Source organism: Rhipicephalus microplus, unplaced genomic scaffold (genome assembly GCF_043290135.1).
Source record: "Rhipicephalus microplus isolate Deutch F79 unplaced genomic scaffold, USDA_Rmic scaffold_16, whole genome shotgun sequence".
Lineage (NCBI taxonomy): Eukaryota > Metazoa > Arthropoda > Arachnida > Ixodida > Ixodidae > Rhipicephalus > Rhipicephalus microplus.
In genome coordinates this window covers 10,772,940-10,786,152 of record NW_027464589.1, presented here as the reverse complement: position 1 = coordinate 10,786,152, position 13,213 = coordinate 10,772,940, and the positions used below count along the sequence as shown (strand labels likewise).

General features: G+C 45.2%; 1 protein-coding gene across 1 annotated transcript in view; it reads left to right on the top strand.

Annotated features, from left to right (window-relative positions):
• LOC119167796 (WD repeat and HMG-box DNA-binding protein 1) overlaps window positions 1-13,213 on the top strand; it is a 465,682-nt gene that overhangs the window by 397,449 nt on the left and 55,020 nt on the right. The window contains exon 14 of the mRNA XM_075883385.1: window positions 6,578-6,679. Coding sequence (XP_075739500.1) covers window positions 6,578-6,679 — 102 coding nt within the window. The remainder of the gene's footprint in view (window positions 1-6,577; window positions 6,680-13,213) is intronic.

The window sequence follows — 13,213 nt, the reverse complement described above, 5'->3', positions numbered from 1 at the left end:
TATGAAGATGCGTGCACAAGAGATCAACAAGCACTGTATGCCTCAGGAAGCACTACTCTGCATGTTTATCTGCAAGAAATAAATTTTGCCAAAGGTGCTGGTATAAGGTGTGTCGCCAAGTATAACAAGGATTTAACAAGTATAGGACAATGTTCACAGTCATACATAACATAGAATCAAATCAACAATGAAAACAAGGATTAGCTGCAAGCCTGAGTGGTTCACAATGAGGAGTGCTAAAAAGATACCTAGAGTGTGTAATCGCACTTTTGTATAGCCCGGAACTGCTCTAACCTTCTGAAAAAAGAGCAGCGTGAAAGCACCATCTTACTTTCAATACGCAGGACCACTTCAAAACGGTGCTTCAGGAAAGTTCAGACATGTTGAAATGAGAACAGCTTAAAAGAATTCAAAATTGCAGAAAACATAACGAGCCATGGCATCAATGGCTTAGCAGCAAGCTGGACTTCTAACTCGATTGATTGATATGTGTGGTTTAACGTCCCAAAACCACCATATAATTATGAGAGATGCCGAAGTGGAGGACTCCGGAAATTTCAACCGCCTGGGGTTCTTTAACGTGTTTTTTAACATGGGATGACAACATTTCCGCCTTCATCAGGAATGCAGCCGCCGCAGTTGCGATTCGATCCCGCGACCTGCGTTTAAGCAGCCGAGTACCTTAGGCACTAGAACACCGCAGCGGGGCGATTTCGAACTCCACCAAAAAATGAGTGCTCTAGGTGTACGTTGTGACAGGGTCGTGACGTCAACAAGGAAACAGACAGTAGGATGAAGAATAAACTGTTTATTTGGGCGAACTTGTGCCTGGTAAAGGGAAAGTCGGATCACAATAGCAGATCTGCACTGACAGCGGCGAATGGATCGTCAGCCGTCGATCAACTGACAAGCGGCGAAGCACGTCGGCATTTATACACTTGCCGTCGAATGTTCTAGCGTTAGTGCTAGCGATGACTTGGGCTCCAGAATAATCTGTATAGTTCGTGGAGTGGGCGTGATCTTATAAAAATGACCTACTACAGTCCTAAAGCTCCTTGAAGACAGCAGGCGCGGTTTGCTCTGAAAATTACTTTGTGTATTGAGGTGATAACAATACTTGAGAAAAAGAAAGTGGCATTGCCCCCCTCTGAAAAATGCATCGTCCCAATGCTCTAACGGAAGATGAAAGTACAAGCAATAAATTATAATACAACACTAATACAACAAATTACATTGTTTCAGCTCGTTCACGCGCATGAAACGGCTTGAGGCGTGCGACAATGACGACTTTAGATCGTGAGCGGCGTCGTTGAAAATTCGTGATGCCGCCGAGGACAACCTCGTGATCGAGTGAAACGAGACGTCGAACCACCTTGTACGGTGCGAAGTACCGTTGCAGAAGCTTTTCACTGAATGTCCGTCGGCGTATTGGCTTCCACACCCAAACACGTTTACCGGGCTGGTATTTCACGAAGCATCATCGAAGATTGTAACAGCAGCTGTTGGTCGTCTGTTGGTTCTTGATACGGAGGCGCGCGAGTTCATGGGCTTCTTCAGCGCGCTGAAGGTACTCATTAAGATCGAGGTTTTCTTCGTCGGTGACATTGGGTAACATGACGCCGAGCGTCATTGCCGAGCTTCTTCAGTGAACCAATTTGTATGGAGATATCTGCGTCGTCTCCAGCACCGCTCTGTTGTATGCGAGGGTCACGTATGAAAGAATGGCGTCCCACGTCTTGTGTTGGACGTCCACGTACATTGCCAGCATGTCGACAATGGTCTTGTTTAGCCGCTTGGTGAGGCCATTGGTCTGCGGGTGGTACGCTGTCCCCTGGCGGTGCCTTGTATGGCTGTATGCCAAGATCGCTTGAGTTAAGTGTGCAGTAAATGCAGTTCTTCTGTCGGCGATGAGGCCCTCCGGGGCGCTGTCACGTAAGACGATGTTTTCGACGAAAAACTTCGCTACCTCGGATGCACTGCCTTTGGGGAGGGCTTTTGTCTCAGAGTAGCGGGTGAGGTAGTCGGTAGCTACCAGGATCCACTTCTTTGCTAAAGTCGACGTCAGGAACGGCCCCAGTAGGTCCATACCGACCTGCTGGAACGGTTAGCGAGGTGGTTCAATGGGCTGTGGAAATCCCGCTGGCCTTGTTGGCGGTGTCTTGCGTAGCTGGCAATCCCGGCATGTCCTCTCATAACGAGTGACTTCAGCGGTAGGACGTGGCCAGTAGTACCTTTCTTGTATCCTCGCAAGCGTGTAGAAAACACCGAGGTGCCCTGCTGTCGGATCGTCGTGCAGAGCCTTCAAGCGTTCTGGTCGCAGAGGTGAAGGCACCACAAGGAGGTACTTGGCTCGAAGCAGTGAGAAGTTTTTCTTTTGGATAAGGCTGTTCCGCAGGAAGAACGACGCAAGTGTGCACTGGAATACCTTCGAAACTTCGGCAGTTCTGCCTTCGAAATATTCCCCCAAGTTTCAGGTCAGCCCGCTGTTGTTCAGCGAAGTCCTCGATAGTTATCGTTCCCAAGAAGTAGTCGTCATTCGAGTCGCCCGGCGTTGGTGTGTCGACAAGTGCACAAGAGAGACAGTTGGCGTCAGAGTGTTTCTTGCTGAACTTGTAAACAACGGTAATGTCGTATTCTTAAGTCTCATGCTCCATCGTGTGAGGTGACCTGAAGAGTCCTTCAAGGTAGCTACCCAATACAAGGCGAGGTGGTCGCTCACAACTTTGAAGGGCCTGCCGAAGAGGTAGGGTCGAAATTTCGACATAGCCCAGACGATGGCGAGGCACTTCTTTTCTTTTGTGAAATAATTGACTTCTGCTTTGAATAGCGATCGAATGGTGTAACTAATAACCCTCTCCAATCCACCCTCTGCACAAGAACGGTGCCGAGACCTACGCTGCTTGTGTCAGTGTGTATTTCTGTCTCAGCTAATTCGTCGAAATGGGCAAGCACCGGAGGCGTCTGGAGGCATTGCTTTGGCTCCTCGAAAGCGTCTTCCTGTGGCTTTTTTCACTTGAACTCCACGTCGGCCCTGGTAAGGTTAGAGAGTGGATCTCTGATCCGGGCGAAGCTTTTGACGAACCGCCTATTATAGGAGCAGAGTCCCAGAAATCAGCGCACTGCCTTCTTGTGAGTTGGCAGCGAAAAGTCGGCGATAGAGGCTGTTTTTTGCGGATCGCGATGGACTCCAAACTTGTTAATCACGTGCCATTTATCTTCGCCTGCTTTTATCTGTGTGTGTATATATGTGTGTGCGTATGCATTTTATATATATATATATATTTTTTCTTGCTGCTGTACCTTTACACACGTCAATGTTTATTACGTGTCACCATTGAATGCTTTATTATGTATCTGTATTTCTTTTTTATTTATTTATTTATTTATTTATTTATTTATTATACCCTCAAGGCCATGGGCATTGAAGAGGGGAGTGGGAGTAACAAGATGTACAAAACATAGAAAAAACAGAGCATGTGTTTAAATAGAAAAAAACATGGATTATCCTGATTATACAATATTAGCTAATGCTTGATGAAACAGGTGATTAACGCGTATGGAAACAACATCGGCGGGAAGGTGGTTCCACTCTCGGGATGTTTTTGGAATGAAAGACTCAGCAAAATATTTAGTGTTAGATGAAACAACTCCAACTTTATGATTATGGTCAATTCGACATGATATGTACTGAGGTTGTGAAAGCAGTTCAGCATGGAGAGAAGCATGGTAATAAACCTTATGAAATAAAGTTAGGCAAAAAATGCGACGTCGTGATGCTAAAGATGGGAGGTCAATACTACTTTTCATTGCCGTTACACTTGCTGTTCTATTGTAATTTGATAGAATGAAACGGGCTGAATTATTCTGAACAAGTTCAAGTGCGGTGAGTAAGTTGTCGTGGCAAGGATCCCATACTGGTGTTGCGTACTCTAGATTTAATCTGATTAGTGTTTTGTATAGAAGAAGTTTTAAAGAAGACGGGGCTGAAAAAAAGTTTCGACGTAAATAACCTAGCATGCGGTTTGCCTTGTTAATAATGTATTCGATGTGTTTCGTCCAAGTTAAATTGTTGGTAATATGAACACCTATGTACTTGTAAGAGGAAACGATTTCAAGTGGTGTATTGTTCAGATAATATATAGGCATACAACTAGTAGTTCTCGATACACGCATTACTTTACATTTGGTGACATTAAGTTCCATTAACCATTCTTTGCACCAGTTGCTTACACTAGTTAGATCTGATTGGAGAGAGTAGGAGTCGTTGTCAGCAGTTATTTCCCGAAAAATTACACAGTCGTCGGCAAACAAATGAACATTAGAGGATATAAGAGAAGGCAGATCATTAATGTAAGTAAGAAACAAAAGAGGTCCAAGAACAGATCCCTGGGGGACACCAGAGGAAACCTGGCTGAGTGAAGAGTTATGATTATTAGCTGAAACAAATTGTGAGCGATGTTTAAGGAAACATTCAATCCACTTCATTATGGTGTCATCAAGTTGGAGTTTGCTTAGTTTGTGTAATAGCAGCTTGTGGCCCACCTTGTCAAAGGCTTTGGAAAAGTCTAAATAAACACAGTCAGCTGTTGATGATTGGTCTAAAATGCGATGTAGCTTGTGAGTAAAAGATATTCACTGTGTGTCGCATGAGAGCGATTTTCGAAAACCGTGCTGTGCAGATGTAAAAAACGAATTTGATTCAAGGAAATTGACTAGATGTGAGAATATGATATGTTCCAGTAATTTACAGCAGGTACTAGTTAAAGATATAGGGCGGTAATTTGCGGGGGATGTTTTTTGGCCAGATTTGAAGAGTGGAACCACCTTACCTATTTTCCATTGTATGGGTAGCGTATATGTGTCAAGTGATTGCTGGAATATTTTTGTTAAAATAATAGAACTAAATGAACTTGTATTCTTCAAAAACTTCGAGCCTATTAAATCGTAACCTGGAGAAGAATGGTATTTAAGTCCAGCAATCAACCTAGCCACACCTGGCACTTCGATACAGATGGAGGACATTACAGGAAAATTATATGTCTGCACGCTAGGAGCATTAATTGTGGAAGGAACAGAAAAGTTTTTCGTGAATGTATCATTGAGCACAGCCGCACAATCACTCAAGGAAATGGAATTGCCCGATGCGTCTTCTAAGTAAATACTGTTATCATGTGGCGGATTTATGACTTTCCAAAACTTTCTAACGTTATTATTAAGCATGGATGGCAAGGTTTGGGATAAAAATGAAGATTTAGCAGCTTTTAGTGCAGATATGTAAGGGTTCTATGCTAATCTGTAAGCTTCCCATCGGGAATCAGTTGGCGATTTCCTGGCAGAACGATAAAGGCGCTTCTTACAGTTAGACAGCCTTTTCAAGTGGGCGTTGTACTACGGGGCGCGATTATTACAAGTGATAGTGCGTTTCGGTATGAATTTTTCTGTTAGATCGTAAACTTTACACGCAAATATGTCCCAGTTAGTTTGAACAGAATGATCATCGAAGTTTGCCAAAAAAGTATCAAGAAAGATGGATAACTCGTGATTAATAGCCTGAAAGTTTGCGTTTTTGTAGTCACGAATTACTTTTTTGCTGTTTGAAACTTTTGGAAATGATGCATTAAAAGAAAAACTGAGAAGAGAATGATCGCTGATTCCGGGCAAGTACGTTATGTCGGAAGTAAAATCGGGCCGCGTAGTTAGGATTAAGTCAAGAGTGTTAGCAGCGTGAGATGATATTCTAGTTGAATGATCTACTAATTGCGTTAAAGAAAAGATAGAGCAAAAGTTAAAAAACTCAGAAGCTTGTGTCGAAAAAGGAGAAATGGAAGCTGGTTGTGTAGTCCAATTTATGTTCAGAAAGTTAAAGTCGCCGAGTAAAAATAAGGGATAACTGGGGAAACGTGTTATGATGTGGTTCATAACGTCGTGGAGTTCGTTAACAAATGTTGAGGACGACGAAGGGGAACGATAGCATGCGCCTAGGATGATTTTTTGATGGCCAATAGTGAGCAAAGCCCAGATAGTTTCAAGAGTGGTGGTAATGTGTATACAAGAAGATGATATGTTTTTGGATATCGCTAACAGAACACCGCCACCCCGATGTGCAGTTCGATCACAACGATAAATTGCAAAATTACTTGTTTGATTAAAAATTTCTGAGTCCTGCACATGCGCACGGAGCCACGTTTCGGTTAGCACAATTATTTGTGCATCGCAGGTATCTATTGCGGAACATAAAGAATCATGTTTGATAAGAAGGCTTCTTATGTTCGTGAACAGAACAGAGATCCTTAAGTTAGATTTAGGGCCACTACCCCTCGCGCGTTCCTAGGAAGGGACACGTGCCTGGATGTTACTTTCGAAACCTCGACCAGGCCGTTCTACTTCAATAACCTGTCCAGCGTTAGTATCATTTATGTTCAACTCAATGTTAATGGGCTGTCGCCTTTCTGCATTTCGTAATCGTTATCTCCCCCCTACACTAATGCCCCTCGCGGGCGCTGTAGGTACTGTAAATAAATAATAAATAAATAAATAAGAGCTCCTTATATGCAAATCTGCACTTTTCTGGCTTCAGGGTGAGTCTGGACGTCTTCATGGCTTGAAGTACAGCTTCAACATGCTAAAGATGCTCGTCGAAACTCGAGGAAAACATGACAATGTTGTCCAAGTACACAAGGCAAGTCCGCCACTTTATTCCTGCCAGCACTCTATTCATAACGCGTTAAAAAGTGGCAGGCGCCAAGCAAAGATCGACGGGCATCATCTTAAACTCGAAAAGGCCGTCCAGTGTTATAAACGCAGTCTTCTCTCGGTCTCTTTCGTCGACTTCAGTTTTCGAATAGCCCTTTTGAGGTTCATCAACGAAAAATACTTCGTGTTACGGAGCCGATCCAGTGTATCGTCTATTAGTGGGAGAGGATAAATGTTCTTGTATTTTGTTGAGGCAGCGATAATCGACGCAGAAACGTAGGGTTCCATCCTTCTTCTTTTCTAACACCAAGTGGGACGCCCATGTACTTTTGGACGGCTGGATGATGTCATCCTGTAGCATTTCATCAACTTCTCTCTTTACGGCCTCGCGTTCTCGTGTCGAAACCCTGTACAGACTCTGACGAAGTGGTCTGGCATTTTCCTCGGTTATGATGCGATGGTTCGCGATTGGGGTCTGCCGAATTTCGACGACAACGAAAAGAAATCTTCGTATTGCAGGAGCAGGTCTTGAGCTGTTTTTGCTTTTGGTTCGGAAGGCTGGGATTGACATCAAAAGCTGAGGGAGGGGCTTAATTCCTTTGAGCAGGTTAAGCAGAATCGGCAAGGGCGAAAGCACTGGTGGCTTCCATTATTTCTTCGATGTATGCGACCGTAGTTTCTTTGTTCACATGTTTGTGCTCATTGCTGAAATTCGTGAGCATAACCGATGCTTTGCTTCCCCGCAGCTCTGCAATTCCTCTTGCGACGCAAATATAGAGGGTGACCTACAGCTGCTGACTGCTTTCAACGACGCCTTCCAAATCACATGATTTCGGAGCGCCGATTGAAATGATGATGCTGGAGCGAGGCAGAATGGTGACTAATTCTTCTAGTACATTCAAGGCGTGGTTCCCTGACAGCGTGTGCGGCGATAGTGCTTCTTCTTTCGGTAGTGTTATCGACTTTGTTCTTAGGTTGATGACTGCACCATGTAGGCATAAGAAGACCGTGCCAAGGATGACATCTCTCGAGCAACGCTGTAGGACTACGAAGTCTGCAGGATAAATATGGCCGTTAATGGTGACTCTCACTGTGCAGATTTCTTCTGGTGTTACTAGATGACCTCGGGCTGTGCGGATTTCAGGGCCTTCCCAAGCTGTCTTAACTTTCCTTAACTTCCCGGCGAACGACCTACTGATGACAGAATTGTCGGCTCCAGTATCGACGAGAGCGGTCACACTGGGACCATCGAGAAGAACGTAGAGGTCACTAGTTCGCCGTCTCGCGTTGCAGTTAGACCGTGGCGTCGGGTCACGGCTGCGTCGGCTTGTTCTGCTGCTTTCATGTTGCGTCATCAGGTCACCTTCGGTAAGTAAGGTTTCGTCGTTAGGACTTTGCCTGGTTGGTGTCGTTTTTGGAAAGCTCCGTCGCGGCGGCGGAGGAGGAGGAGGATCTTCGGTAGTTCGTAGCACAGCAACCGCACCTCCCTCGGTTGCTGCCCTTAGTTTCCCGTATACGGGCTAGGAGACTGGCTCCGTGTTGGGCCAGAGTACTGCCGGTGGTGCGGTGATATGCGGCATCTGGGTGACGGTGAACGGGAAGGACTTTGTGGTGTCCATTGCGTTTCTTCCTGGTAGTCGGCGATGTGCCGTGGTCATTCCCCTGGCTGCGGACGTGGTGCATTGTCAGCGAAGCCACGCAGCCCCATCTATCAGTATGGGCAGCAGTGGTTGGTCTGCCCGGCTTCACCGCAGTGGTAGCACAGTGGTCGGTGGTCCAGGGTGCGCAGTCTTCCTTGAATCGTAGCGCAGGCCGGCCAGCGGTCGTTAGCCGGTATGGCGTAGGCGGTGGGGGCGGCGGTGCCTGGTGGAAGAACTGCAGCGGGGCTGTGTCCTGACGAGGGCATGGAGAAGCGTTGCGGCGCATTGCAGTGGCGTAGCTCATTGCTTCCAGTTCAGGCAGCGGTGCTTCTGCGATTCCAAGCGACTGCCGAACATCTTCGCGGACAATGTCAACGATCGAATTGGCTTGAGGCTGCGTTGAAGGCAACAACTTCCACAGCTCCTCCCTTATGATCGTTCGAATCGTCTCGCGCAGGTCGTCGGTATTGAAGGCATCGGCGCAGTTGAATGAAGCGCGGCGGTTGTATTGTGTTGTGCGCATCTCAGGCGCCTTTTATATAGTTGTGGCCTCGGCAAGGAATTCGCTGACAGTCTTGTTCGGGTTCCGGACAAGTCCCGTAAACAGCTTCTGCCTGACTCCGTGCATCAGGAACCGGAGCTTCCTTTTCTCAGCCATGTTGGAGTCGGCGTGTCAAAAAAGCCGGGTCATCTCTTCGACGAAGAGGGTTACACTTTCATTAAGAAGTTGCACCCTTGTCTCCAGCAATGTGGCAGCCCTCTCTTTGCGGACGACGCTCGTGAACGTGCGCAGGATTTTTGTCTGAGAGTTCCCAGGTTCGTACTGTGGATTCGCGGTTTTCATACCACGTCTTCCTGACGTCTTCTAAGTAGAAATAGACGCGGTGTACTTTTTACTTAGGGTGCCAGCTGTTCAAGGCGGCGACTCGGTCGTATATTTCGATCCAGCTTTCCGGGTCTTGGCTTGACGATCCATGGAACGTTGACTGGCGCAGGCTGTACGGGGGCGGTCATGGTTGCTGCAGTTGATGTCGGGATCCGGGGCTGCCTGGCTGCTTCAGGAAGGAGTCCCTACTCTGGTTTACTCTGGTTGTTGTCCCCTCTGCCTGCGGCTTGTTCATTGTTCAGGGTTGGCGTCCGTGTCTTCTTTGCTGCTTGGGTTGGGCTGGTGGCTTGAAGGGGCGTCCGGAACATCTAAGAAGCAGCACCTCCACCAGATGTCACAGGGTCGTGACATCGACAAAGAAACAGACAGTAGAATGAAGGTTAAGCTGTTTATTCGGGCGAACTTGTGCCCGGTAAACGGAAAGTCGGATCACAGTAAGAGACCTGCACTGATAGGGGCGAACGGATCATCAGCTGTCGATCAACTGGCAAGCAGTGAAGCGCGTCAGCATTTATATACTTGCCGTCGAATGTTCTAGCGTTATCACAAGCGGCCACGTAGGCTACAGAATAATGTGTATAGTTTGCGGAGTGGGCGTGATCTTATAAAGATGACCTACTACAGTCCTGAAGCTTTTTGAAGACTGCAGGCGCGGTTTGCAGTGAGGAATACGTAGTGTAATGGGGCCGTAACAAAACTTGAGAAAAAGAACGCGGTAATATAAATACGCACACAAATGCTGCACAAACATGTAAAGTCATTAATTTGATTGATTTGTGGGGTTTAACGTCCCAAAAATACCTTATGATTATGAGAGATGCGGTAGTGGAGGGCTCCGGAAATTTCGACCACGTGGGTTTCTTTAACGTGCACCCATACCTGAGCTCACGGGCCTACAACATTTCTGCTTCCATCGGAAGTGCAGCCGCCACAGCCGGTATTTGATCCCGCGACCTGCGTGTCAGCCGTCGAACAACTTAGCCACTAGACCACCGCGGCGGGGCAACATGTAAAGTAATGTTAGAGCACAACCTATCAAAAAACTTTGACTATGCCCCCGCATGATTGTAACATGGATGTGTTATTCGTGCTACCTTCATTATCATGCTGTAGCTACCAATAACGCAAATCTCCCTCTTACCAGGGTCCTCACGCGAAAGGCTAAAGTCACTGCCGGATCGCCTGAATGAAGTGTCATTACTAAACATGCAAATTGGTGTAATGCATGTTACACTAGTGCACATGACATGTGCACAAGGCTCTTCCGGTGCTTTGATGTCTGATATAGGTTGCTTCTATTGAATAAATAAACTTGAGTCAAATTAGAAGTTTTGGCATCTTCAGAACTAAATTCATTTAAAATATGATATCGATTTGTGGAACATATGTTTCATGTGTTCAAGGAGATTCCTACGTTATATCAGCACTCTTTCATGTTTCTTAAGCAGACGAAACCTGTGAGAAAACACACATAAATTACTATGCGTATTCAGAGGAAATAATGTCAGAAATGTTTACAACAAGGATTGTGGCTTACCTGCATTAATTCATAACTCAGGCTGACACCAGCATTGGCTGCAAGAGAACATCACCAGGTTCACCAGGCCAAAAGGAGGCTGCAACAATGTCTTCGTTAAAGCATCGCCAATAATTTCATCTGGTTTATTGCCAATTATTATGTAATGCTAAATAAATGGCACTGACAAATACAATTAACTTTGCTGATCATGACAGCAATGCATTATGCACTAATTCATATATATGTTAGAAAATAACAGCAGATACACATCACCATAAGCCACATGCCATATAATAGGCCTTCGACAATTCGTTATAAAAAAATATGAATGTTATCTGAATCGAAGCATCATGGTTTATACAATAATTGCTCAATATTTATTGCTCAAGCAATATTGCTCACATGGATTCTATTGATTGAATTTCTGTGGTCCACATGTTTGATTATAGCCAACAAGCTCAGCATTCAAGTGTTGCACAGTGCATGTCAGTGGATTTAGCGCTGCTTTTTGGGGGAGTTGGCACATTTACATATTCGGTTGACCGTGCAGAATTGTACCGATAAGCAAACAAGAATTCATTGACACTTCACTCCTTATCTGTGCCAAGCTGCATGTCAACCAAACAAGCCATGCAAATGCTATATTATCTATTTTAGATGCAGGATGGCTTATTTCTGTGTTTTGCCACATACACAATAAGCGAATATATTTATAGCATACTTCATCCACGTGAGAACTAACATTTATGGTATTGTAATACAGCCTGAGCTATAGTTAGAAGGTACGATAATAGTGCCGCTTTAGGATACTCGCCGTGGTCAGGGAAAACTGCAGTCCACCTTTAGTTCCACCTGTTGAGCATGAATAACCTACAAATGGTTCTGCATAAATGTCTATAACAAACATAATGATCAGTGCTTGCTACAAGCTATACAATTGTGCCAGTTAGGAAGCTAGTATTGCCAGCCCAATAAAGGCAGAAGTTGAGTTGAAGGTAACATGAGATGCGAAATTCGTGAACACGGGGTGCCAGCGACAGACACCCTGTGTTCACAAATTTTGCAAGTAATACCTATGTCGCATGTAAGTTTAGTGCATGAATGCACGTAGAGCGCCAAAATTATTGTAAAATTCAGCTGACAATAATATTATTACACTATCAAGAATTTTCCGTCCCAAAGCCACGTTTTGTTTATGAGAGACGCCATAGTGGAGGGATCCGGAAATATCGATTTGGGGTTTTGCACAATGCACAGAACACGGACATGTGCCATTTTACTTTAACTGAAATGTGACCACCGCGGTCAGCATCAAACCCGCAATCTTCCGGTCAGCAGCAGAGCATCATAACCCCTTTTCCACCAGAGTGGACTGAAAATTCTGCCGAGAGTACGGCTCAAATTGGGTCAACATGCCTCAACAACAACATTTGGCACATAATTTGTACTAAACGCAGTCTAATGCTGAAAAAAATGCATTTTTAGCAAATGTACTTCGCCCGCTATAGCTAGAAAGACGTTAAACAATCTCCGAGTGATCTCCTAAAGCTTTCGCAGGACACCTTACTCAGTAACGCACAAAATGCATGCCTAAATACAAAATAGCGTACAACAGTGCGTGTGCCGGAGCTAACTGACAAAACTTTCGTATATAGTCTTGAAAAAAGTCGCACGTGAGCACAGTGTACACAACAACAACAGCAAGCAGTACTAACACGTTATGTGATCTCCTTAGGTGACAACTACTATTACAATAAGAACAACTCGCAAGGTATGAAGCGTGACCATCAAAATTTCTTACCACTGGCAAGAAAGCACGCTGTTGGCTGACCACCGGTGTTCAAGCAATGTGCCGAGTGTGGTGTGGAAGAGCCACCCATCTCCGTCCACCGCATCGCATGTCAAAGCGATTTGCAGGGCCCCAGAGAGCGTCGTCGAGAAAGGATTGCGGCGCTGCTACTCACTGATGTGTAGGGTGTCTCGATGGCAGCATTGCTTTGAAGAACACTGTCATTATTGTGCGATAATATTTCAAGGAAAAAAATTTCACTTACGTCAATGACACTGAACAAAGAAGTCACACAGGACGGTGTCGCACGGCCAGTATTTGGTGAATATTTGCTTGACACCGCAAATAATACTCAGCGAAGAACTTGTACTTACGTTAGTAACGGCAACACACAGCACGCAACGCCATTTAGGGCAGTAAACGTCGACGACACGAAGAAAACAGCACCACGAAATTATCACATGTTTGTCAACACCGCCATGTCCAAGGGGAAAAGAAAGAGAAAGACAGGGCGGTCGAGACGCCACCGCTTTCTCAGTTTCAGTTTTGGTATCATTGTAATTTGAAAAAATGGTATTTGTGTTGCTAGAAATAGCTTAAAAACGCGTGATAACGCCATCATACGCAAATGCACTATCTTATATGCTTGTATATATATCTGTAATTAAAATTCACTACACATTATT